Here is a 22717-nt window from a genome sequence, read left to right as displayed (position 1 = left end):
CCACCCCTGGAAGCAGGTGGCAGCGCCCGCAGCCGAGAGAACGGGTGCGCGCGCGCTGCGGGATGCGGCGCGGGCGGGGCGCGCGGGAACGCGGAGCGGGTAGCGCCATGGGCAGCCGGGATTGGGGGGCGGGCCCGAGTGAGCGGGCCTCCGCGCGGCACTTGGCACGCACGCGCAGACTGGCCGCGGGGCCTGGAGGCACAGAGGAGGGGGAGCGAGAAAGAGGGGGGTGTGGAACGTATTTCCGCTCTGGCGGACAAATAATCCCGGCCAAAGAGGAGGCAAGGCCGTCCGGCCCTTTAACCGCGTGGGGGTGCTGGTGAAGAAAGGGGGGGTCGGGAAGGGGGGATCCTGCTCCTTTAATTCCCTCCCCTCTTCCTCCTCCCCGAGTCCTAGCCGACGCCGCCGCCGCGCGCGCGGGGCCTGGAACACACGGCACGAGCCGCCCCCGCCCCTCCCCCCTTACGCCCACGCGGAGCCGGCCCCGCGCGCGCGCGCTCGCGCCCCGTGCACCCCCGCGCCTGCGCGCTGCCCAGGCCCTGCCCGTGTGTGGGGGGCGCTGCCGGCCCCGGGGGGGGTGGGGAAAATAAGGGATTAAAAAAAACAGCGCGCGGAACCGGGCCAGGTGAGAGGAGCGTGCACTCAGGGTCGTGGGGCTGGGGGGGCGTGCCACGGAGCTCTGAGCGTGGGGGCAGGGCGTGCACGGTGCGTGCAGGCGGCGGGGGGGAGGACGTGAAAAGCGCGTGCAAACGTGTAAGGGGGGGCGGAGGAATGAGGCAGCCGGTAAAGGGGGCGGGGTGAGAAGAGCCTGCAACCGGGGCCACCTTGGAGTCCAGAGTCCCAGGCCTCTGGCCCCCCTTTTTCTCCGTCCTTCCACCGTGGGCGCGCGGGCTCGCCCCATCCTAGCGGGCTGCTGGGCTGGGGGGTGTGGACGCCGCTGCCCCGCCCCCGAGAACCACGCCTCCCTCCTCAGAGGGACAGCACCTCCCCAGGGTTGGGGAAACTGAGGAAGAGATCTGAAGACCGGGAGATCGGATGCCGGGGGGCTGGGCAAGAATGGGGGCGAGGGTCCTGGAGCCTTGGCTTCGGAGAGCCAGAGACCTTTGTCTCTGACCGGTTTCCTTCCCAACCAGGGTTGCCCACCCCCGCCACAATGGCCTCTGGGGTGGAAGTCCTGCGCTTCCAGCTGCCCGGCCACGAGGCCGCTACGCTACGGAACATGAACCAGCTCCGGGCAGAGGAGCGGTTCTGCGACGTGACCATTGTGGCCGACAGCCTCAAGTTTCGAGGCCACAAGGTCATCTTGGCCGCCTGCTCACCGTTCCTGCGGGACCAGTTCCTGCTGAACCCCAGCTCGGAGCTGCAGGTCTCCCTGATGCACAGTGCACGCATCGTGGCCGACCTGCTCCTCTCCTGCTACACGGGCGCCCTGGAATTCGCTGTTAGGGACATCGTCAACTACCTTACAGCCGCCTCCTACCTGCAGATGGAGCACGTGGTGGAGAAATGCCGGAATGCCCTCAGCCAGTTCATTGAGCCCAAAATAGGCCTCAAAGAGGATGGGGTCAGTGAGACTAGCCTTGTGAGCAGCGTCAGCGCCACCAAGTCCCTCCTCCCTCCAGCCAGGACCCCAAAGCCAGCCCCGAAGCCCCCACCCCCACCTCCTCTACCCCCTCCACTCCTGCGGCCAGTGAAGCTGGAGTTCCCACTGGATGAGGACTTGGAGCTGAAAGCCGAGGATGAGGATGAGGATGAGGATGAGGACGTGTCTGACATCTGCATCGTCAAGGTGGAGTCGGCCCTGGAGGTGGCACACCGGCTCAAACCCCCTGGAGGCCTGGGAGGGGGTCTGGGCATTGGAGGCTCCGTGGGTGGCCACCTTGGGGAGCTGGCCCAGAGCAGCGTGCCCCCCAGCACTGTAGCCCCACCGCAGGGTGTGGTGAAGGCCTGCTATAGCCTGTCAGAAGATGCAGAAGGGGAGGGCCTGCTGTTGATTCCCGGAGGCCGGGCCAGCGTGGGGGCCACCTCGGGCCTGGTGGAAGCAGCAGCGGTGGCCATGGCTGCCCGGGGGGCGGGGGGCAGCCTGGGGGCGGGGGGCAGCCGGGGACCCCTGCCTGGGGGCTTCTCAGGTGGAAACCCCTTAAAGAACATCAAGTGCACCAAGTGCCCGGAAGTGTTCCAGGGCGTGGAGAAGCTGGTCTTCCACATGCGGGCACAGCACTTCATCTTCATGTGCCCTCGCTGTGGCAAGCAGTTCAACCACAGCAGCAACCTCAACCGCCACATGAACGTGCATCGTGGTGTCAAGTCACACTCGTGCGGCATCTGCGGCAAGTGCTTCACACAGAAGTCCACCCTTCACGACCACCTCAACCTGCACTCAGGAGCGCGGCCCTACCGCTGCTCCTACTGCGACGTGCGCTTCGCCCACAAGCCTGCCATTAGGCGGCACCTCAAGGAGCAACACGGCAAGACCACGGCCGAGAACGTGCTGGAGGCCAGTGTGGCCGAGATCAACGTCCTCATCCGCTAGCCGCGCAGGCGTGGAGGCCAGGAGGCTGGGGCCCCTAGGCTGGGTGGGAAAAGGGCTCTTTGGCCCAGGAGAATTGGGGGGTGGGGGGTCTGGGGCGGAAAGGTAAGAGTACGGGAGGCTGAGCAGATGCACACATCCTGAGAGAGGGAAGATGATTCCTTGGAGAGAAGACTGTTGCTCTTGAGAGTGCAAGAGGCTGGAGCTGGGGACAGGGTTCCTGGGAGTAGGCCAGGGGAATACGGGGTCCCAGAGAAAGATTTCCTTCTCTTAGAGGTGCATGTATATGTGGAGGGAGGGAAAAGGGTCCTATAGAACGAGGGAAGACAAAAATGTTTTATTCCTGGCTAAGGCTGCCCAGGGGAAGGTTCTGACATTTCTCGAGATAAGAAGGGTTGGGGGTGGGTGGGAACAGGGAGGGAATTTGGCAGGAGGACATGCTCCTGCTTAGAATAGACCTGGGGTGAGGGAGTGGTAAGGGGAAAAGATTATTGAGTCCCAGAAAAGGAAGTGGGAGACAGTTCTTGCATGCTGGGGAAATGAGACTTGCGAGTATGAGGCTTGCTGAAATTTGAGGGAGAACAAAGTAAGACGCCAGGTGAGAGAACGTGGGGTGCGCATCCTGGGTAGATATTGGGAAGTGGGGGTACAATAGCAAGAAACAATGGATAGTCATGGGGGTGGGGGGGATAGGGCACTTAGAAAAGAAAGAACACAAGAAGGGCTGTTGGGAGGGAGGGAGAGGAGTAGAGACATACAGTATTTTTTAAGAAAAAACATATTTTTTAGGATTTTTTCTGGAGTTTGGGGTTTTAGTTTTTCTGCTTTTGTTTTCCACAAAATAAAAAACAAAAAAAACCCTATTTTTTTCCTTTACACTGGCAACTGCGTGTACATGACTATCCTGCCCTAGACAGCCTCTCCCTGTGATGCTGCGTTCTTAATACCTAGAGGTCACAACTCATGCATGTCCCTTGCCTGAAGGAGCCCAGCCCTAAACATGGGAGAGGAGTGTGACAAGTGAGCTCCTCTGGTCAGGGACTCCCCCAAGTCCCCACCCCTAGCCCTCCACCAGTTCTGCAATCTCAACACTTAGCCAGGTACCTCACAGTACAAGTGATTGGCAGTCGTGGGGATGCACATGAACTCTATTTGAGGGACTTAGGATCAGTGCTAGGGATGAGCTACAGGTGGCCAACCTGCCCACGGAAATTGTAAGCAGGAGTCTGTTTGGTCATATTTTATCTGGGGTAAATGGTTCATGTCTTCAGGAAAGCTAAAAAAAAAAAAAAAAAAGCTAAGTTTGGATTAAGGTGCAGGGAAAACTACAATTCCCAGAAAGCTCTGGAATAGTTAACCAAAGAGAACTACAGTTCCCAGAAGGCCTTTAATTGGCCTCAGGTGCCCCACCTGCCTGTGTCAAATACTGCGTGTGAAATCATACAGATCTTTTCCAAACTCGACCAAAACGTAATACCTAAAGGGATGGTACCCTAAATACAGCTATCGAGATTGTCTATCTTGGTGTATATCATTTATACTTAAATTGTCCGCTGGGCTATGACCCACGGAGTATCTGACTGTGCTTATGAAGTGTTCGGCAAAAAAGGTTTACTTACTGCAGTGTCACCAGTCAGTAATGACGTTCGGGCCGCTGGGCTTACCTGGATCCCTAGTGCGTGTGGAGGTGTAACACGCCTGATATAAACAGAAAAGACATTTAGCCACAGGTTTTCAAAAGGGCACGCTGCTCCAGGGGACATGAAGCAGCATGCTAGAACCAGCCAAGAATAAAGGTGTCCTCCGCGTCCCTATCGCCCCCTTCTTGCTCGTTAGAAAGGCGAGGCCAAAACTGAAGCCGAGCCTTCTATCTGGTAACCCAAAAACTAGAAAGGCAGAAAAGCAACCAGAGGCGGGAAAAGCCCAAGCAGGCCAGAGGAAATACAGCCGCTGCCGAGAGCCGAAAGGTTCAGAAGCTCCGCTTGTTACCTAAAACCAGATGGGGACAGAGACGCCACACGTGGGCCCAGGCGTGTCTCGCCCTTGGTCCCTGCAGAGCTGAGGCCAGGAATGACAGGAATTCTCCCTTGCAGCTCCCAGCTTAGGACAGTCACAGCCATCTCCAAGGCCGCTCTCAGGGGAAAATGGCCAGGAAAGCATGTAGCGGCTCCTTTAAGGCTCCTCCTCGCACTCCCTCCCTCGCCCACGTGACCCGGGGCGGCCGCGCGCCGGCTCGGCCCCCCGCGCAAGCGGCGATGGCGGCGGCGGCGGGAGCTGCAGCGGCGGCGGCCGCCGAGGTGCGGAAGGGGAGGGGGAGAGGCGGGTGCATGCCCGCGCGCGCGCCCGGGGGAAGCGCGCGCCCGTGCAATGCTCCGGGGGTGCAACGGGGCCGGGGGGCCCGGGCGGGACTTGCAGCAATCCAGGGGGCCAGCACCGGGGGCGGATGAGGGGACCAGGGGGTGGGAGGTGGGGGGAGTGGGCACGGAGGCGCGCGTGCAGCCGCCGGCTGCCCCTGAGTGGGCGGCGGGCGCCGGGGCCCCAGGAGCACGCGTGAGGGGCACGAGGGGCCGTCCACCGGGCTGGGGGGCAGCGGGTGCTGGAGGGGTTGGTGCCCGGGGTCCCCGCGGCCTGGGGGACAAAGGGGGAGCGGCGCGTGCAGCCGGGAGGAGGGGGCGGGGCCGGGGCGCGGAGGCCCCGCCCCCTCCCCCTCCTCTTCTCTCGGCCCCAGAGATGCGGGGTCTACCGAGAGGGAGGGGATTGATGCGGGCCCGGGGGAGGGGTCGTGCGGCCCCTCCGGGCAGCCGAGGCCGCGGAAGGGGGGGGCCCCATAGAGGAAGAGGTAGGCCCCGGAGCCTACTCTCTCTTCCCAGGGCCCAGGCATCCTGGACCCCCCAACTCTCTACTGGGCTGACCAGCCCTCCTGTCCCTTGTCTCCCCTCCCAGGGGGAGGCCCCCGCTGAGATGGGGGCGCTGCTGCTGGAGAAGGAAACCAGAGGAGCCACCGAGAGAGGTGAGTGCAGCTAAAACGGGCCCCAGTTGGACAGTCACCTTGCCTAAACACAGGATCTCCTGAGCCCTTAGCTCTGAACTTTTTCTCTTCCTCTACAGTTCATGGCTCTTTGGGGGACACCCCTCGTAGTGAAGAGACCCTGCCCAAGGCCACCCCCGACTCCCTGGAGCCCGCTGGCCCCTCATCTCCAGCCTCTGTCACTGTCACTGTTGGCGATGAGGGGGCTGACACCCCTGTAGGGGCTACACCACTCATTGGGGATGAATCCGAGAATCTTGAGGGAGATGGGGACCTCCATGGGGGCCGGATCCTGCTGGGTGAGAGGCTGGGTAGCCTGGGGGGTGGGTGGGAAATTTCTGACTCTTGCCTTCTTTCTTATCTTGCCTTTTGCTTGCCTGTTTTCTAGGCCATGCCACAAAGTCATTCCCCTCTTCCCCCAGCAAGGGGGGTTCCTGTCCTAGCCGGGCCAAGATGTCAATGACAGGGGCGGGAAAATCACCTCCATCTGTCCAGAGTTTGGCTATGAGGCTACTGAGTATGCCGGGAGCCCAGGGAGCTGCAGCAGCAGGGCCTGAACCCCCTCCAGCCACCGCTAGCCCAGAGGGACAGCCCAAGGTCCACCGAGCCCGCAAAACCATGTCCAAACCAGGGAATGGACAGGTGAGTAGGATGGGAGAGATGGGATAATCAACTATAAACCTTTGGTGAGCTCTTTTACAGTTTCACTTAAGGCTTCTACTCTATTTACTCATTCACATATTTAAGCAAGGGGCTACTATGTGTCAAATATTAGGCTGTGCTTGATCTGTGAACCAACAGACAGGTTCCTCTCTTCCTGCAGTTTACATTCTTGGGTGGTGAAAGTTTCATGTTAAAGAGTCAATTATATAGTTAATGTCTTAATTACTCTTATGATAATGACAAGGTAAGGGAATTTCAAACCACTCTTCCTTTCTACCTCAAAGCAAGCCCTTGGGGAACTCAGCTGTCACTGCTCTATTTGTAAAGTTTTTCCTGGGAATCCCAGTGGGAAAGGAGATGAGGGCCACAGAAATAATAGAGGAGGGAAGTGACAAGGGCCCCAGAAGCTTTATGACCAAGTTCTAGGGTTCTTGGGTCATACCTATTGTTGACCTAAAGGAAAAAACTGAGGCAAACTTAACATTAAGTAGAGTGTATTTGGGCAGGTTTTGAGGACAGCCTTCAGGAGCAAAGATTCAAGTTGCCCTGAAAATACACTCTGATTAGCAGCAGTTACAGGTAGGGGTTTTTTTGTTTGTTTTGTTTTGTTTTTGAAGACAGTTTCACTATGTTGCTCAGGCTGGTCTCAAACTGCTGGGCTTCAGCAATCTTCCTGCCTTGACCTCGCAAAGTGCTGGGATTACAGGTGCAAGCCACCACAACCAGCCCACAAGTAGGTTTTTAAAGGAAAAGAAAATTGGATGACATGAAGATATTGAAAAAAAACAGGCTGACTCTGGGCACACTGCTTAGGAGTTAGCCCTGCTCTGGAAGGAGCCACAAAAAGAAAAAAAAAGATAAATTTTTTTTAAAAGATTAAAAAAATAAAAAAAGAGGAGGCAGTTCCTAAATTGTTTACCAGTTTACATTAGAATAACAAGCTATCGATCTGCTATACATTGTTCTTTGTCTCGCAGATATTAGGCACATGAAGATAATGGGTGAAGCAGCACCCTAGTCAGGTATAAAATGCCTTTAAGCAGTTGCCTCCAGGCATGGGCCCTAACGTTCCACACTGACTTCTCTCTGAGCCTGATCAATTTTGCCTGCTTCACATAGCACAGATTGCTATGAGCTACCTTTCCTTTCTCACTATGATAAACGTTAATTTTTATAGTTGCAGTTCATTTTGTAAAAAATAGGGAAGAAAAGGAAAACTGAATTTATAAATTAGGTACAGTGAGAGATTAACAACAATAATGACATAATAGCATAATCCTAACAATAGGCCGGGCGTGGCTTGCCTATAATCTCAACACTTTCAGAGGCCAAGGCCGGCAATCACTTGAGGTCAGGAGTTCGAGACCAGCTTGGTAAACATGTCCAAACCCCGTCTCTAACTAAAATAATAATAATAATAATAAATTAGCCAGGTGTGGTGGCGTGCACCTGTAATCCCAGCTAGTCGAGAGGCTGAGGCAGGAGAATCACTTGCAGTGAGCCAAGATCGCGCCAGTGCAGTTCAGCCTGGGCAACAGAGCGAGACTCAAAAAAAATGAAATAGCACAATTCTAACAATATGCCACCATCACTGCTAATAAACTGGATAAGAGGGGACTAGTGTCACGTAAAATTTACCATCTAAAAAACAATTTTAGGCCGGGCGCAGTGGCTCACGCCTGTAATCCCAGCACTTTGGAGGCCGAGGCAGGAGGATCACCTGAGGTCAGGCGTTTGAGACCAAGCCTGGCCAACATAGTGAAACCCTGTCTCTACTAAAAATACAAAAATTAGGCCAGGCAGGGTGGCTCACGCATGTAGTCCCAGCACTTTGGGAGGCCAAGACAGGTGGATCACCTGAGGTCAGGAGTTCGAGACCAGCTGGACGAACATGGTGAAACCCCATCTCTATTAAAAATACAAAATTAGCCGGGCATGGTGGTACATACCTGTAACAGTCCACTACTTGGGAGGCTGAGGCAGGAGGCGGAGGTTGTAGTTAGCCAAGATCCTGCCATTGCACTCCAACCTGGACAACGAGCAAAACTCCGTCTCAAAAGAAAAAAAATACAAAAATTAGCCGGGCATAGTGGCATGTGCCTGTAGTTCCAGCTACTCAGGAGGCAGAGGTGAGAGAAACACTTGAACCTGGGAGGTGGAGGCTGCAGTGAGCTGAGATTGCGCCACTGCACTCCAGCTTGGGCGACAGAGTGAGACTCTGTCTAAAAATTTAAAAATAAAAAACATTTTTAAGTATATAATTTAATGGTATTAAATACTTCCGTCATATGCAATCATCAGTCACCATAACTCATCTTGTAAAACTGAAACTCTGTAACCATTAAAACATAACTCTCCATTCCCTCCACCCCCTAGCCCCTGGCAAGGACCACTGTCCTTTCTTTCTCTGTAAATTTGACTAAGTACCTTATGTAAGTGTAATCATACAGTATTTATCCTTTTGTGACTGGCTTATTTCACTTAGCATAATGTCCTCAAGGTTCATCTATGTTGTAGCATGTCAGAATTTCTTTCCTTTCACCTGGGCAGCATTCCAAGACCCCATCTCTAAAAGAAGTTTGAGAGAATGTTTCAAAGGCCAGGCCCAGTGATTCACGCCTGTAATCCCGTACTTTCTGGGGAGGATCACTTGACACCAGGAGTTCAAGACCAGCCTGGGCAACATGGCAAGACCTCTTCTCTACCAAAAAAAAAAAATTAAGACATTAGTTAGGCATTGTGACATGTGCCTGTAATCCCAGCTTCCCAGGAAGCTGAGGCAGGAGAATGGCTTGAGCCCAGTTCGAGGCTGAAGTGAGCCATAGTCATGCCACTGCACTCCAGTCTGGGTAACAGAATGAGACCTCATCTCTTAAAAAAAGTGTATCTTTCCTTTTTATCCCTGAATGTTATTCCATTGTATATAAGTGCCACATTTTGCTTATCCATTCATCTGTCAGTGGCACTTGAGTTGCTTCCGCACCTCAGCCGTTGTGAATAGTCCTGCTGTGTATATGGCCACATATAAAAGGCCTTTTAACTTTGTTAAGCTTTGTTTTCTTATCTGTAAAATGGAAAAGGGCCTGCTCTGCATGGTTGCAGAGATGAGTGAGTGTTAGTGTGCTTGACACTCTTCCTCTGAGGAAATAGCACCCGTGGTTGCCAGTTTGTGGCTACTGGAGCCTCACATGGCATTTGGAGGTGTGGCTCACTACCCCACCCCCGCCTGGGGCTCCAGGCTAACCCAGGCAAAACTGTAGGTGCTCTCTGACCCTCAGTGTGCTCCCTCTCGGCCCACAGCCCCCGGTCCCTGAGAAGCGGCCCCCTGAAGTACAGCATTTCCGCATGAGTGATGATGTCCACTCACTGGGAAAGGTGACCTCAGGTCAGTCCCATCCCCCACCCCCGGTGGCTTGATGTGGTCTGTTCTGAAGGTTTCGGTGACAGGCCCCACACCATTCTCTCTCTTCTTCCAGATATGGCCAAAAGGAGGAAGCTGAACTCAGGAGGTGGCCTGGTAAGCAGCAGAGACAGAGCCTCTACCCCTCGGGGGCTGCTCTGAGGGAGGCTCAGAGGTGGGGCTGCATCCCATCCTCAGTAGAAATGGGCAGGGTGTCAGTGGCCTCAATTTTTCTGATCTTTTTCTAGTCGGAGGAGTTAGGTTCTGCCCGGCGTTCAGGAGAAGTGACCCTGACGAAAGGGGACCCCGGGTCCCTGGAAGAGTGGGAGACGGTGGTGGGTGATGACTTCAGTCTCTACTATGATTCCTACTCTGTGGATGAGCGCGTGGACTCCGACAGCAAGGTGAGGCAGAGCTGGTCTGCCCGCCGCCCCCGGTGCTCCCCCAGGGCTGGGGCTCACTGTCCAGTCCTCCTTGTTCCCTGTTTTTCTCCTTTCTGTCCTTTTTATCTTCTGAATATCCACTAAGTCGTTGCTCCATGCTGTCTATAACTCCTTTTTTTTTTTTTTTTTGGGAGACAGAATCTCACTCTGTCGCCCAGGCTGGAGCGCAATATCACGATCTGGGCTCACTGCAACCTCTGTCTCCAGGGTTAAAGCGATTCTCCTGCCTCAGCTTCCCGAGTAGCTGGGATTACAGGCGCCTGCCACCACGCCCGGCTAATTTTTGTATTTTTAGTAGAGACGGGGTTTCCCGTGTTGGCCAGGCTGGTCTCTAACTCCTGACCTTAGTTGATCCACCCACCTCGGCCTCCCAAAGTGCTGGGATTACAGGCGTGAGCCACCGCGCCCAGCTGTAACTCATTTTCAATGTGTATTCTGCCCATTTCATCCACAAAGGTGGCCACCACCCTGCACACTGGATTTAGTATTCTTTTTTTTTTTAATCATCTAATGAAATGACCATTTAACAGACATGTACTGTTTAAAGAAAACAAAAAAAGAAATGACCAGAAAGCACTTTTTTAAAATATACATTATGCTGTTTATGTAAAACTCAAAAGCATTCCATTGTCATTTATTTGCTTATTCCGTTGCTCTTTGTCTGGTTTTATCTTATACGTTTGCCTACACAGTAGAATGTTTAGTCTCTCTTATTTTGCCTTTTATTTAACATTTTATCATGAAAACTTGCAAGCATAATCAAAAAAATAGAATAGGGAGCCCCCATGTACCCAACACACAGCTCCAGCCATTATCAGTACACAGTCTATCTTCACCCATTTGTCCGTCTCCCAGCACACACACCTACTAGGTTATTTTAAAGCAAATCCCAGACCTCATATCATTTTACCTAAACATATATCCATATAGATTTGTAAATATAAGGCCTCTTTTTGTCGTTCAACATCACTACACTACTGTTTTCACATCTTAAAAAACTTACCGATTTCTTAATACCATCAAATATCCTGTCAGTCTTCACATTTCCTCGGCTCTCATAAATGGTTTTTGTCAAGATCCAAATGAGGCCCACACCTTGATTTGATTAACATTTGTCTTAGGTCAGCCGGGCACGGTGGCTCACGCCTGTAATCCCAGCACTTTGGGAGGCCAAGGCGGGCAGATCATGTGAGGTCGGGAGTTCGAGACCAGCCTGATCAACATGGAGAAACCCCGTCTCTACTGAAAAAAATACAAAATTAGCTGGGCATAGTGGTGCATGCCTGTAATCCCAGCTACTCGGGAGGCTGAGGCAGGAGAATCGCTTGAACCTGGGAGGCGGAGGTTGCAGTGAGTCGAGATCGTACCATTGCACTCCAGCCTGGGCAACAAGAGCGAAACTCCATCTCAAAAAAAAAAAATTTTTTTTTGTCTTAGGTCTCTCTTAGTATTTAGGTTTCTCCATCTTCTTTTTGTTTGTTTGTTTGTTTGTTTTTGTTTTTTGAGATGGAGTCTCACACTGTTGCCCAGGCTGGAGTGCAGTGGCGTGATCTTGGCTCACTGCAAGCTCCGCCTCCTGAGTTCAAGCAATTCTCCTGCCTCAGTCTCCCAAGTAGCTGGGATTACAGGCACCCACCACCACACCCAGCTAATTTTTTGTATTTTTAGTAGAGGCAGGGTTTCACTATGTTGGCCAGGCTGGTCTCAAACTCCTGATCTCGTGATCTGCCCACCTCCCAAAGTGCTGGGATTACAGGCGTGAGCCACCACACCTGGCCTGATTTCCCCATCTTCTAAAAAAAATTTTTTGGCCCAGGCGTGGTGGCTCACGCCTGTAATCCCAGCACTTTGGGAGGCAGATGGATCACCTGAGGTCAGGAGTTTGAGACCAGCCTGGCCAACATGGTGAAAACCCATCTCTAATAAAAATAAGAAAATTAGCTGGGTGTGGTGGCAGGTGCCTGTAATCCCAGCTACTCAGGAGGCTGAGGCAAGAGAATTGCTTGAACCCAGGAGGTGGAGGTTGCAGTGAGCTGAGACCACACCATTGCACTGCAGCCTGGGCAACGAGAGCAAAACTCAATAAATAAATAAATAAATAAATAAGATTTTTTTTTTCTTGCCATTTATTTGTCGAAGAAACCAGCTCAGTTGTCCTACAGAATTTTTCATATTTAGGAGTTGGCTGATTGGGTGGAGATTGACACATCCTCTCTGCCCATATTTCTTGTAAACTGATAGATCTAGAGGCAGAATCAGCTTCAGGTGCCAAGAAGACTTGACAATGGGTGCAAGTGCTGGCCACATCACATCAGGATGTATGGAACATCTAATCTGGTCATTTTTCTTGTTAGTGATAAGATTGACCAGTGGGTTCAGGTGATGTCAGCCTGAACCTTTCATATAAAGTTTCTCATGAGCTTTGTGTCTAGTGTTTTTAGCAGCCATTGGTAGTCTTGCCTGTTTATGAACATCATAAAAGGGGTATCAAACTATGTTTATCTTCTGGTACTTGCTTTTTGTTTTTTAACTTAATATCACATTACCAAGATCTGTGCACATTGCTGTCTGTAACTTTTTCACTGCTGTGTAATATTCCATGCACCCTCTCTTTATGTGGCCCTTTGTCTCCTCTGCTACCCACACTCATCCCCAGCAGCCATCTGTGGGTAGTGGTGGGGGGCAATGGTGGTGGTGGTTTTCTTTATCCACCTCATTGTCTGAGTCCTGGGGGTTGGATATGTCCTGTTCTGCCTCTCTCCCAGTCTGAAGTTGAAGCTCTAACTGAACAACTAAGTGAAGAGGAGGAGGAAGAAGAGGAGGAAGAAGAAGAGGAGGAAGAGGAGGAGGAAGAGGAAGAAGAAGAGGAAGATGAGGAGTCAGGGAATCAGTCAGATAGGGTAAGAGACGGAGGCTGATATCTCCAGGGGAGTGGGAGACTGTGGGGCTGGAGGTCTGGTCCTGAAGGTGTTGGGGGGGCCCCTGGGGGTGAGGGTTCCTAACTCCTCCTCCTCCCCCTTCCCAGAGTGGTTCCAGTGGCCGGCGCAAGGCCAAGAAGAAATGGCGAAAAGACAGCCCATGGGTGAAGCCATCTCGGAAACGGCGCAAGCGGGAGCCTCCGCGGGCCAAGGAGCCACGAGGTGAGGAGGCTCTGCTGCTTTTGGGTGCCCTCCAGCCCCCGCCCAGCCCCCCAGAGTGTGTGCACGCACACACACGCTCTCGCATGTCCACCTGCATGTACCCACGCGTCCAGGCACCTGTGAGCTCGCACTCTCACTCTCTCTGTCTCTGTGTCAGGAGTGAATGGTGTGGGCTCCTCAGGCCCCAGTGAGTACATGGAGGTCCCTCTGGGGTCCCTGGAGCTGCCCAGCGAGGGGACCCTCTCCCCCAACCACGCTGGTAATTGCCAATTGCTGGGACAGGGAGCCACTAGGGGGCGACCTCAGGGCAGGAGGGAAAGGGAAGGAGGGGAATCACGCCAGAGCCGGGTTGTCCACAGCCAGGCTTTAGGGGTTCTGGGGCATGGGGGGGTGAGGTAGGGAGGGAGTGAGAGGACCCGCCAGGGGTCCCAGTGGGTGAGGTGCAGGGCCTCCCTCAGCTCCTCTTTTCCTCCATCCAAGGGGTGTCCAATGACACATCTTCGCTGGAGACAGAGCGAGGGTTTGAGGAGTTGCCCCTGTGCAGCTGCCGCATGGAGGCACCCAAGATTGACCGCATCAGCGAGAGGGCAGGGCACAAGTGCATGGCCACCGAGAGTGTGGATGGAGAGGTGGGGCCGTGGGCTGGTGGGAGAGGTGCCAAGGTGTCCAGTCCCGGGCCCCAGCCTCACCCTCTTTTCTTACCCATCCTCACTGCGCACAGCTGTCAGGCTGCAATGCCGCCATCCTCAAGCGAGAGACCATGAGGCCTTCTAGCCGCGTGGCCCTGATGGTGCTCTGTGAGACCCACCGCGCCCGCATGGTCAAACACCACTGCTGCCCGGGCTGCGGCTACTTCTGCACGGCGGTGAGTGACCAGTGGGGCAGACAGGTAGCATGCCCCGTGGCAGAGGGGGCCCCAGTAACCTGACCATGTCGTTTCCCTGCTCCCAGGGCACCTTCCTGGAGTGCCACCCTGACTTCCGTGTGGCCCACCGCTTCCACAAGGCCTGTGTGTCTCAGCTGAATGGGATGGTCTTCTGTCCCCACTGTGGGGAGGATGCTTCTGAAGCTCAAGAGGTGACCATCCCCCGGGGTGACGGGGTGACCCCACCGGCTGGCACTGCAGCTCCTGCACCCCCACCCCTGTCCCAGGATGCCCCTGGGAGAGCAGACACTTCTCAGCCCAGGTACTGGCTTCCCCCTTCTGTACTGTCTGTTCCCTGCCCCACCCCTATTGCTCCTGGACATGAGCTCCTTCTTCCACAGCGCCCGGATGCGAGGGCATGGGGAACCCCGGCGCCCGCCCTGCGATCCCCTGGCTGACACCATCGACAGCTCAGGGCCCTCCCTGACCCTGCCCAATGGGGGCTGCCTTTCAGCCGTGGGGCTGCCACTGGGGCCAGGCCGGGAGGCCCTGGAAAAGGCCCTGGTCATCCAGGAGTCAGAGAGGTGAGTGGGGAGTTGCTCAGGCACAGCAACTGGGGCTGAGGCCAGAGGAGCGGTGTCGAGGCTGATGCTGGAATCTGAGGAGCTCCCCTTCTCTCCCTGCTCCCGTGCTCCCTTGGCAGGCGGAAGAAGCTCCGTTTCCACCCTCGGCAGTTGTACCTGTCCGTGAAGCAGGGCGAGCTGCAGAAGGTGATCCTGATGCTGTGTGAGTGCCACCCATTCCTTCAGCAGACCTTGACCAAGCTCCATGTATATACCAGGCACTGGGCACAGGGCCAGGAGTACAATCATGAAGGATACAGTCCTTGCCCTGAAGGACTTAGCATGGTGGGGAAAAGACACTTGTAACCCGTGACGATGGGGATGGTGGTGACTCATAGGTGCTGGGTCCTGTTCTGAGTGCTTATATCTGTTAGCCTCTGCTTCCACAGAGAGGTTAGGGACCTTGCACAGTGCACAGTGGTACTGAGAAGCAAGGCAGGGTTTCAATTCAGGCAGACCTGATGCCTTTGACTCCTTATTCTGATAAATGCCGTGGTGGAGGCAAGCTCAGAGAATGCCAGGAAGGGCCCTGACCCAGCTTGGGGCCCTGAGAAGCCTTCCTGAAAGAAGTGCCACCTGCCCCCTAGCTTGCTTACCACTTGTCCCTCCCTCTCCCGGTGTGGTGGGCTCTCCCCGCAGTGGACAACCTGGACCCCAACTTCCAGAGCGACCAGCAGAGCAAGCGCACGCCCCTGCATGCAGCTGCCCAGAAGGGCTCCGTGGAGATCTGCCATGTGCTGCTGCAGGTCAGCACGGGCCCGGCCCCATGCCTCATTCACCAGGCCCTTAGGCCCCTCCCCTGCCCCATGCCTCCCTGGTACCAGCCCTCCTGCCCCCTCACAGGCTGGAGCCAACATAAATGCAGTGGACAAACAGCAGCGGACGCCACTGATGGAGGCCGTGGTGAACAACCACCTGGAGGTGGCCCGTTACATGGTGCAGCGTGGTGGCTGTGTCTATAGCAAGGTGTGCGCACAGGCAGCAGGGCATGGCCCCCGGAGTCAGGGACCAGGTTTGGGGTGCCAGCCGGAGGTTCATTTGCCCATGTCTCCCTCAGGAGGAGGACGGCTCCACCTGCCTCCACCACGCAGCCAAAATCGGGAACTTGGAGATGGTCAGCCTGCTGCTGAGCACAGGACAGGTGGACGTCAATGCCCAGGTCAGCGGCCCACCCACCCCAGCCCCTCCGGGTCCCTGGTGCCTGGGTTCCTTGGCTTGGCCTCAGGCTTTGGGCCCCCTTTCCTACATCTAACCTCACACTGCTCGTGTCTGTCCCCATTGCTTTTCTCTTCCTCATTTGTATTCCTCTTCATTGTTTTCTTTCTCTTGTTTTCTTTCTCTTTATCAAGTTTCAGAATAATCAGTTCTTGTCTTAATCTCTGAAAGTGTCCAGTGAGACTTTTTATTAACTCTTGGGTTGTCATACATTGGATGTGTTTTAGTCATTTATTGGCATTCTTCTCAGTCTTTGAATTATTCCATCATTGTATAGGAGAAGCCCCTTCAAGAGGCCCCTGTGGCTGTGACATGACCCAGTGGCCCAGTGGCCTTTGAGAGCCTCCTGACCTTTCAGCACATTTCCTGCCCCCGACTCAGAATCCACCATTTCTCTAAGAAACTCTGCTTCCTTTATGGGAAACTTTTTTTTTTTTTTTTTGAGACGGAGTCTTGCTCTGTCGCCCAGGCTGGAGTGCAGTGGGGTGATCGCGGCTCACTGCAACCTCCGCCTTCCAGGTTCATGCCATTCTCCTGCCTCAGCCTCCCGAGTAGCTGGGATTACAGGTGCCCACCACCATGCCCGGCTAATTTTTGTATTTTTAGTAGAGACAGGGTTTCACCATATTGGCCAGACTGATCTTGAACTCCTGACCTCGTGAGCTACCACGCCCGGCCAGAAGCATTTTTTAGAGAATACAATCTATGTTCCTAGGAGTGTTTATTGTTATTGGGTGGTCGCTGCTTCTAGGACTTTTGAGTGGGAAGACTTAGGAAATTTTTGTTTGTTTGTTTTTTCTTTTAAGAGACAGGGTCTTGCTATGTCACCCAGGCTGAAGTACAGTAGCAGTTCACAGACAGTCATAGCTCACCGCAGCCTCGAAATCCTGGGCTCAGGCGACCCTCCCATCTCAGTCACATGAGTAGCTGGGACTACAGGCACGCACCTCCATGACCAGCTCCTGGCTGTATTTTTTGGAAAGAGAACAGTTACTCACTTTATTTTCTCTCCAGCATCAAGCAGTAGACACTACTAGTCCCATTTTTTAGATGAAGAAACTGCGACCCAGAGACGTTAAGTGACTTACCCAGGGTCCCACAGCTTGTGAATGGTGGAGCTGGGATTCACACACACAGCCAATCTTGACCATTTGCTGCTTTGGTGAGCAGGGCCAGCTGCCCCCACCCTCACTCCCTTCCCACCCACAGGACAGCGGGGGGTGGACGCCCATCATCTGGGCTGCAGAGCACAAGCACATCGAAGTGATCCGCATGCTACTGACGCGGGGCGCCGACGTCACCCTCACTGACAACGTGAGTGAGAGTTTGGTTGAGGTAGGGCAGCCCCAGGCCCCTGAGCAAGGTGGAGGCTGGATTTAAGGGCCCAGCTGCCTGCACCTCATCTGTTCCCCTCCTACGTCCACAGGAGGAGAACATCTGCCTGCACTGGGCCTCCTTCACGGGCAGCGCCGCCATCGCCGAAGTTCTTCTGAATGCGCGCTGCGATCTCCATGCTGTCAACTACCACGGGGACACCCCCCTGCACATCGCAGCTCGGGAGAGCTACCATGACTGCGTGCTGTGAGCCCCTGCCCCACCCTTGATGCCCCTGCCCCCACTTCTTGCAGCCTCAGACCCCACATTTTGGGCATCCTGTCCCCTCTTCAGGTTATTCCTGTCACGTGGAGCCAACCCTGAGCTGCGGAACAAGGAGGGGGACACAGCATGGGACCTGACTCCCGAGCGCTCCGACGTGTGGTTTGCGCTTCAACTCAACCGCAAGCTCCGACTCGGGGTGGGAAATCGGGCCATCCGCACAGAGAAGATCATCTGCCGGTGAGCCCTAGGCCCCTCTCTGCACCCAAGACCACCTCCTTCCCACCCATACCCTCCCCAGGCTCCATTGCATCCTCACAACATTCCCCAACCCCTCCCCATGCACCACTGAATCCCCAGAACCACCCACAGGCCCCCTCCCCAGTAGGGTTGCCAGATATAGCAAATAAAAATAGAAGACACCCAGTTAAACTGGAATTTCAAATGCACGGATGCATACTTTTTTAGTGCAAGAATGTCCTGTGTAATTTTTGGGACATAGTGTACTAAAAAGCTATTTCTTGTTTATCTAAAATTCTTGTTAACTGGCTGTCCTGCATCTTACCTGGCAACCTTACTCCCCTGCCCCCGGCCCCAGAAACCTCCCCAACTCTCTTCCTTGTACCTGGAGTAGCTCCTCACCCCCTGTTCCAGCCTCCCAGCCCCTTCTCCCCATCTTCTGCAGGGACGTGGCTCGGGGCTATGAGAACGTGCCCATTCCCTGTGTCAACGGTGTGGATGGGGAGCCCTGCCCCGAGGATTACAAGTACATCTCGGAGAACTGCGAGACGTCCACCATGAACATCGACCGCAACATCACCCACCTGCAGGTGAGTAGGGGGCCCAGGGCCTCCCCAAAAGGACACCGAGAGCTGCCAAGTACAGTTGGACAAGCTTCAAACCAACAAAGGCACCTGGCCAAGGAAGGGTTGGCTGAAAGGGAGGCCTGGTGTGGGGTCGCATCCACCCCAGGGGAGGGATCCTTTTCCTAGGTCACAGCAAGGTATCATATGAGCTCCCAGTAGCCCTGGGGACACCACCATACTGATTACCCGTCACCCTAGGACCATCACCACCCACTGTTGTAACACATGGACCCCAAAGAAAGGACAGTGGTTAGGGGGTCAGTGGGCACCAAGAGTAGAGGGGCCCAGACCGACCATGGGGTTGAGCTGACCCCTGCCTCCTCGCCCCAGCACTGCACGTGTGTGGACGACTGCTCCAGCTCCAACTGCCTGTGCGGCCAGCTCAGCATCCGGTGCTGGTATGACAAGGTGCGTGCCCCTTGCCTTGGCCACAGACACCCGGCCCCTCCTTCAGAGGAGCCAGCCTCCAATAGGCCAGCTCCCTGGGACCTTGTCCCTCACCTCCTACCCTGTGGGGGAAGTGACTGAGAGGACTGGGCAAGGCCTGGGAATCGTGGGACGTGGCTGGGACAGCGATGGGCATGTGCCCAGGTCTATGCAAACCAGGGATGATGCTCCTGCGTTTCCTGCTCTCAGATCTCAGAGCCTGTGTGACCTCCCCAACCCCATTTTCCCTGTCTCTGGGTTGGGTTCAGCAGTGGGTTTTTCTGTAGAGTCTTGGGGTTCCTGGGCAGGCAGCTGAGGTAGCCCCCACAGAGAAACCACTGTCTTCCCCTCTGCACCCTAGGATGGGCGATTGCTCCAGGAATTTAACAAGATTGAGCCCCCACTGATTTTCGAGTGTAACCAGGCATGCTCATGCTGGAGAAACTGCAAGAACCGGGTCGTACAGAGTGGCATCAAGTGAGGCCCTGCTCCACAGCCCACCCTCTCCCCACCTCACCCTTTCCTCCCTGCCCCTGGGCTTTTCCAGGGCCTCCACCCAACAGCACCCTCTCTCCTACCCCCAGGGTGCGGCTACAGCTCTACCGAACAGCCAAGATGGGCTGGGGGGTCCGCGCCCTGCAGACCATCCCACAGGGGACCTTCATTTGCGAGTAAGTCACCTTAACACCTGGTGGGAAGGGGATACATGGCCACTGCTGACTGCCAGGCCTCCCTGTCAGCCCTCTGCCCTGATGAGTCACATGTCTCCATTTGGCCACTGTCCAGCCAGCCTCCTCTGACCCCTATTCCTGCAGCTGAGCAGCCAGCCTCCTCTCACCCCCATCCCTGCAGCTGAGAATGGCACCTGCCTCCACTCTGCCCAGACCGCAGAGCTTGTCTTCCCTCCCCTCCACCTCCACCCTCTACCTTCCCCTCCACCCCCTCCTCGCCCTTCCTAGCTGGAGAAAGTGCCAGTTTGGGAGACAGACTTGGGTTTGAGCCCCTCTCTGCTTCTGTATGTCCTTGGCCAAGTTACTTAACCTCTTTGAGCCTTATTTTTCTTGTCTGTAGAGTGGAGGTGATAACAGCTACCTATCTGTCCACCTCCTCAGGGGCCTGTCCCTCTCCATCAGTTCTTTCTCTGCCCAGCATCTGTAATCTCCCCCTTTCTCTCAGCTCCCATCCCACAACTCTCAATCTTACCTTGGTCTCCTTTGGCCCTTATTTATTTTATTTTATTTTATTTATTTTTTGAGACAGAGTTTCACTCCTGTTGCCCAAGCTGGAGTGCAGTGGCACAATCTTGGCTCACTGCAGTCTCCACCTCCCAGGTTCAAGCGATTCTCCTGCCTCAGCCTCCCAAGTAGCTGGGATTACAGGCACACGCCACCACACCCGGCTAATTTTTTGTATTTTTAGTAGAAACGGAGTTTTACCATGTTAGCCAGGCTGGTCTCGAACTCCTGACCTCAGATGATCTGCCCACCTCAGCCTCCCAAAGTGCTGGGATTACAGGCGTGAGCCACTGCACCTGACCATTCTTTGGCCTTTAAAAAAGATAGTCCTCTAACCATACTTGCCTGTTCAAGAGACCATCCAGTTTCTTTCCATCATGTCGTCTCTCAACTTCTCTGGCAAGCAGCCCCTTCCTGCTGGGCCTCAGTTTCCCCACCATCCACTCACTGCCTGTCCCTGCCAAAATCGGCCTTTGCCCTTCCCACTCTGCTGAAGCTGTCTCTTGACAGTCACTTCCCACCCACGTCCTCTCCGTGTGTCTAAATCTCCCATGTCTGCTCACGCTCCTTAGATAGCTGGCTCCTCTTCTCCCTCTGGTGTCCAGATATGTATGGGTGCTCTTGCCCCGAATCATGCCTTGAGTTCCTTGCCACTCCTGTACCTCTGGCTCTTCCTGCAGTCCTGGCCCCTCTCCTGTTCCATATCACCCGTTCCTGCCGGGTAGCTCCTAGTACACAAACCTCTCTGTGTCTAAACCCGAAATTCCCCACCCAGGCCAACTGCCCCTACACACTAATCTGCTTAACCACAGAGCTTGTTGTCTGTCTCTGTGCTGACTGAAGGCTTCCTCTGTCAAGGCTGGATGCTGCCCTTTCACTTGCCTGTCACTGCTGCTCCAGGCCTGCCCTTCCCCACACCTGCCAGCCCTGCCCATTCCGGATCCCACGGGCTTGTGAGGAGAGATGGGGCCTGGAGCCGCCTCCTAATAGCCCACACTCACCTTCAGAACCATGGATTCCTGTCCCACAGGTATGTCGGGGAGCTGATCTCTGATGCTGAGGCTGATGTGAGAGAGGATGATTCTTACCTCTTCGACTTGGACAACAAGGTGAGCAGGAGACCCTCCTTACCCTGCTGCTCCACAGGGCTGGCTTTCAGGAGCCTCTGGGAAGTCAGCAAATGGAAACCTGGGGAGGCAGTGGGTGGGGAGGGCAATCAGGCAGGCAGGGTCGGGGGAGATGTGAAGAGTGCCATCCCACTGCCCCAGGATGGAGAAGTGTACTGCATTGATGCCCGTTACTATGGCAACATCAGCCGCTTCATCAACCACCTGTGTGACCCCAACATCATTCCCGTCCGGGTCTTCATGCTGCACCAAGACCTGCGATTTCCACGCATCGCCTTCTTCAGTTCCCGAGACATCCGGACTGGGGAGGAGCTAGGGTGAGACGCTAGGGGTCTCTAGGGGCTCTGCCAGGGGGTGGGAGACGCAGCAAACCTGGGACCTGAAGGTTGGCGTGTACCTGGTGTCCAGGCATGGAGTAGTGCAGAGCTTCTCAGATTTCAGTGTACATAAGTATTTCCTGGAGGACTTGGGGAAACAGTCCTGTGCCTCCCAGAGAGATTCTGAATCAGTAGGCTTGGGATGGGGCCCAGGATTCTGCATTTCTAACAAGTCCCTAGGCAATGCTGATGCTGCAAGTCCATAGAACATACAAGGGACTCAGATCCCATCTGGAGAAGATAGGTTGGGTGTCGGGTCCCTCTCAGGGAGCAGGATCCACAGGGTCTTCGGGGTGGGCTCTTGGTGGCTGGGTCCAGGTCCCACAAGCTCCTGTTTTCCTCTGACAGGTTTGACTATGGCGACCGCTTCTGGGACATCAAAAGCAAGTATTTCACCTGCCAGTGTGGCTCTGAGAAGTGCAAGCACTCAGCCGAAGCCATTGCCCTGGAGCAGAGCCGTCTGGCCCGCCTGGACCCACACCCTGAGCTGCTGCCTGAGCTCGGCTCCCTGCCCCCTGTCAACACATGAGAACGGACCACACCCTCCCTCCCCAGCATGGATGGCTACAGCTCAGCCACCTCCTCTGCCACCAGCTGCTCGCAGCCCATGCCTGGGGGTGCTGCCATCTTCTCTCCCCACCACCCTTTCACACATTCCTGACCAGAGATCCCAGCCAGGCCCTGGAGGTCTGACAGCCCCTCCCTCCCAGAGCTGGTTCCTCCCTGGGAGGGCAACTTCAGGGCTGGTCACTCCCCTGTTCCCCATCCTCAGTTGAAGTTTGATGAATTGAAGTCGGGCCTCTATGCCAACTGGTTCCTTTTGTTCTCAATAAATGTTGGGTTTGGTAATAAACTGCGATTTTTGTGTTGGGGTGGGGAGAAAGCATACTGGGCTAGAGGGAATGTGGGTCCAAGGGCCAGAATAGGATGGGAAGCAGGCTGGACAGGTGGGTGGCTGGTGTGACGGCCGCCCAGTGCGGGGCAGGGAGGTGGGGGGCCACTATGAAGATCCAGTTTCCCAGGCGCGGTGGCTGACACCTATAATCCCAGCACTTTGGGAGGCCGAGGCAGGCGAATCACCTGAGGTCAGGAGTTCAAGACCAGCCTGGCCAACATGGTGAAAACCCATCTCTACTCAAAATAGAAAAAATTTGCTGGGCGTGGTGGCAGGCACCTGTAATCC

General features: G+C 55.0%; 2 protein-coding genes and 1 long non-coding RNA gene across 10 annotated transcripts; 2 read left to right on the top strand and 1 right to left on the bottom strand.

Moving 5' to 3' along the window:
* Positions 1-263: 263 nt before the first annotated feature.
* On the top strand, positions 264-3213 carry ZBTB12 (zinc finger and BTB domain containing 12). Its single transcript, XM_054493183.2, has 2 exons — positions 264-625; positions 1134-3213. Exon 2 carries the CDS (start codon positions 1154-1156, stop codon positions 2531-2533), a length of 1380 nt encoding a protein of 459 aa, XP_054349158.1. The 5' UTR covers positions 264-625; positions 1134-1153; the 3' UTR covers positions 2534-3213.
* Positions 3214-3686: 473 nt separating this feature from the next.
* LOC134739708 (uncharacterized) lies at positions 3687-4702 on the bottom strand. The gene is made up of 3 exons (XR_010126680.1): positions 4520-4702; positions 4150-4228; positions 3687-3806 (listed from the first exon to the last, which is right to left on the bottom strand). It is a non-coding gene; the product is annotated as an uncharacterized LOC134739708 (long non-coding RNA).
* Positions 4703-4712: 10 nt separating this feature from the next.
* EHMT2 (euchromatic histone lysine methyltransferase 2) lies at positions 4713-22387 on the top strand. 8 transcript variants are annotated; one of them, XM_054493170.2, is made up of 28 exons: positions 4714-4827; positions 5474-5540; positions 5639-5857; positions 5947-6200; positions 9522-9606; positions 9698-9738; positions 9870-10025; positions 12830-12964; positions 13090-13204; positions 13362-13463; positions 13685-13833; positions 13926-14069; positions 14156-14391; positions 14471-14653; positions 14773-14855; positions 15332-15438; positions 15536-15658; positions 15750-15851; positions 17117-17242; positions 17334-17488; positions 17576-17743; positions 18189-18333; positions 18700-18777; positions 19157-19272; positions 19380-19466; positions 21061-21139; positions 21299-21474; positions 21883-22387. In XM_054493170.2, the coding sequence occupies exons 1-28, from the start codon at positions 4786-4788 to the stop codon at positions 22061-22063; spliced, it is 3654 nt and encodes a 1217-aa protein (XP_054349145.1). In that variant the 5' UTR covers positions 4714-4785; the 3' UTR covers positions 22064-22387. The 8 variants fall into 8 exon arrangements, with proteins under 8 accessions (XP_054349148.1, XP_054349145.1, XP_054349149.1 ...); XM_054493172.2 differs by having other exon boundaries at positions 4715-4827; positions 17117-17221; XM_054493173.2 differs by lacking the exon at positions 13362-13463 and having other exon boundaries at positions 4713-4827.
* Positions 22388-22717: the final 330 nt, after the last annotated feature.

The sequence above is a fragment of the Pongo pygmaeus genome, chromosome 5 (genome assembly GCF_028885625.2).
Source record: "Pongo pygmaeus isolate AG05252 chromosome 5, NHGRI_mPonPyg2-v2.0_pri, whole genome shotgun sequence".
Classification (NCBI taxonomy): domain Eukaryota; kingdom Metazoa; phylum Chordata; class Mammalia; order Primates; family Hominidae; genus Pongo; species Pongo pygmaeus.
Note: the sequence above shows the minus strand (reverse complement) of the source record. Positions and strands in the feature narration are given on the sequence as shown.

Bases quoted from the DNA above. Each gene is read 5' to 3' on its own strand.
- ZBTB12 (XM_054493183.2), top strand. From the start codon at position 1,154: ATGGCCTCTGGGGTGGAAGTCCTGCGCTTCCAGCTGCCCGGCCACGAG.
- EHMT2 (XM_054493166.2), top strand. From the start codon at position 4,898: ATGCTCCGGGGGTGCAACGGGGCCGGGGGGCCCGGGCGGGACTTGCAG. The intron at 5,858-5,946 runs GTGAGAGGCTGG...CCTGTTTTCTAG, and splicing joins TGGGGGCCGGATCCTGCTGG to GCCATGCCACAAAGTCATTC. The intron at 12,965-13,089 runs GTAAGAGACGGA...CCCCCTTCCCAG, and splicing joins CAGGGAATCAGTCAGATAGG to AGTGGTTCCAGTGGCCGGCG.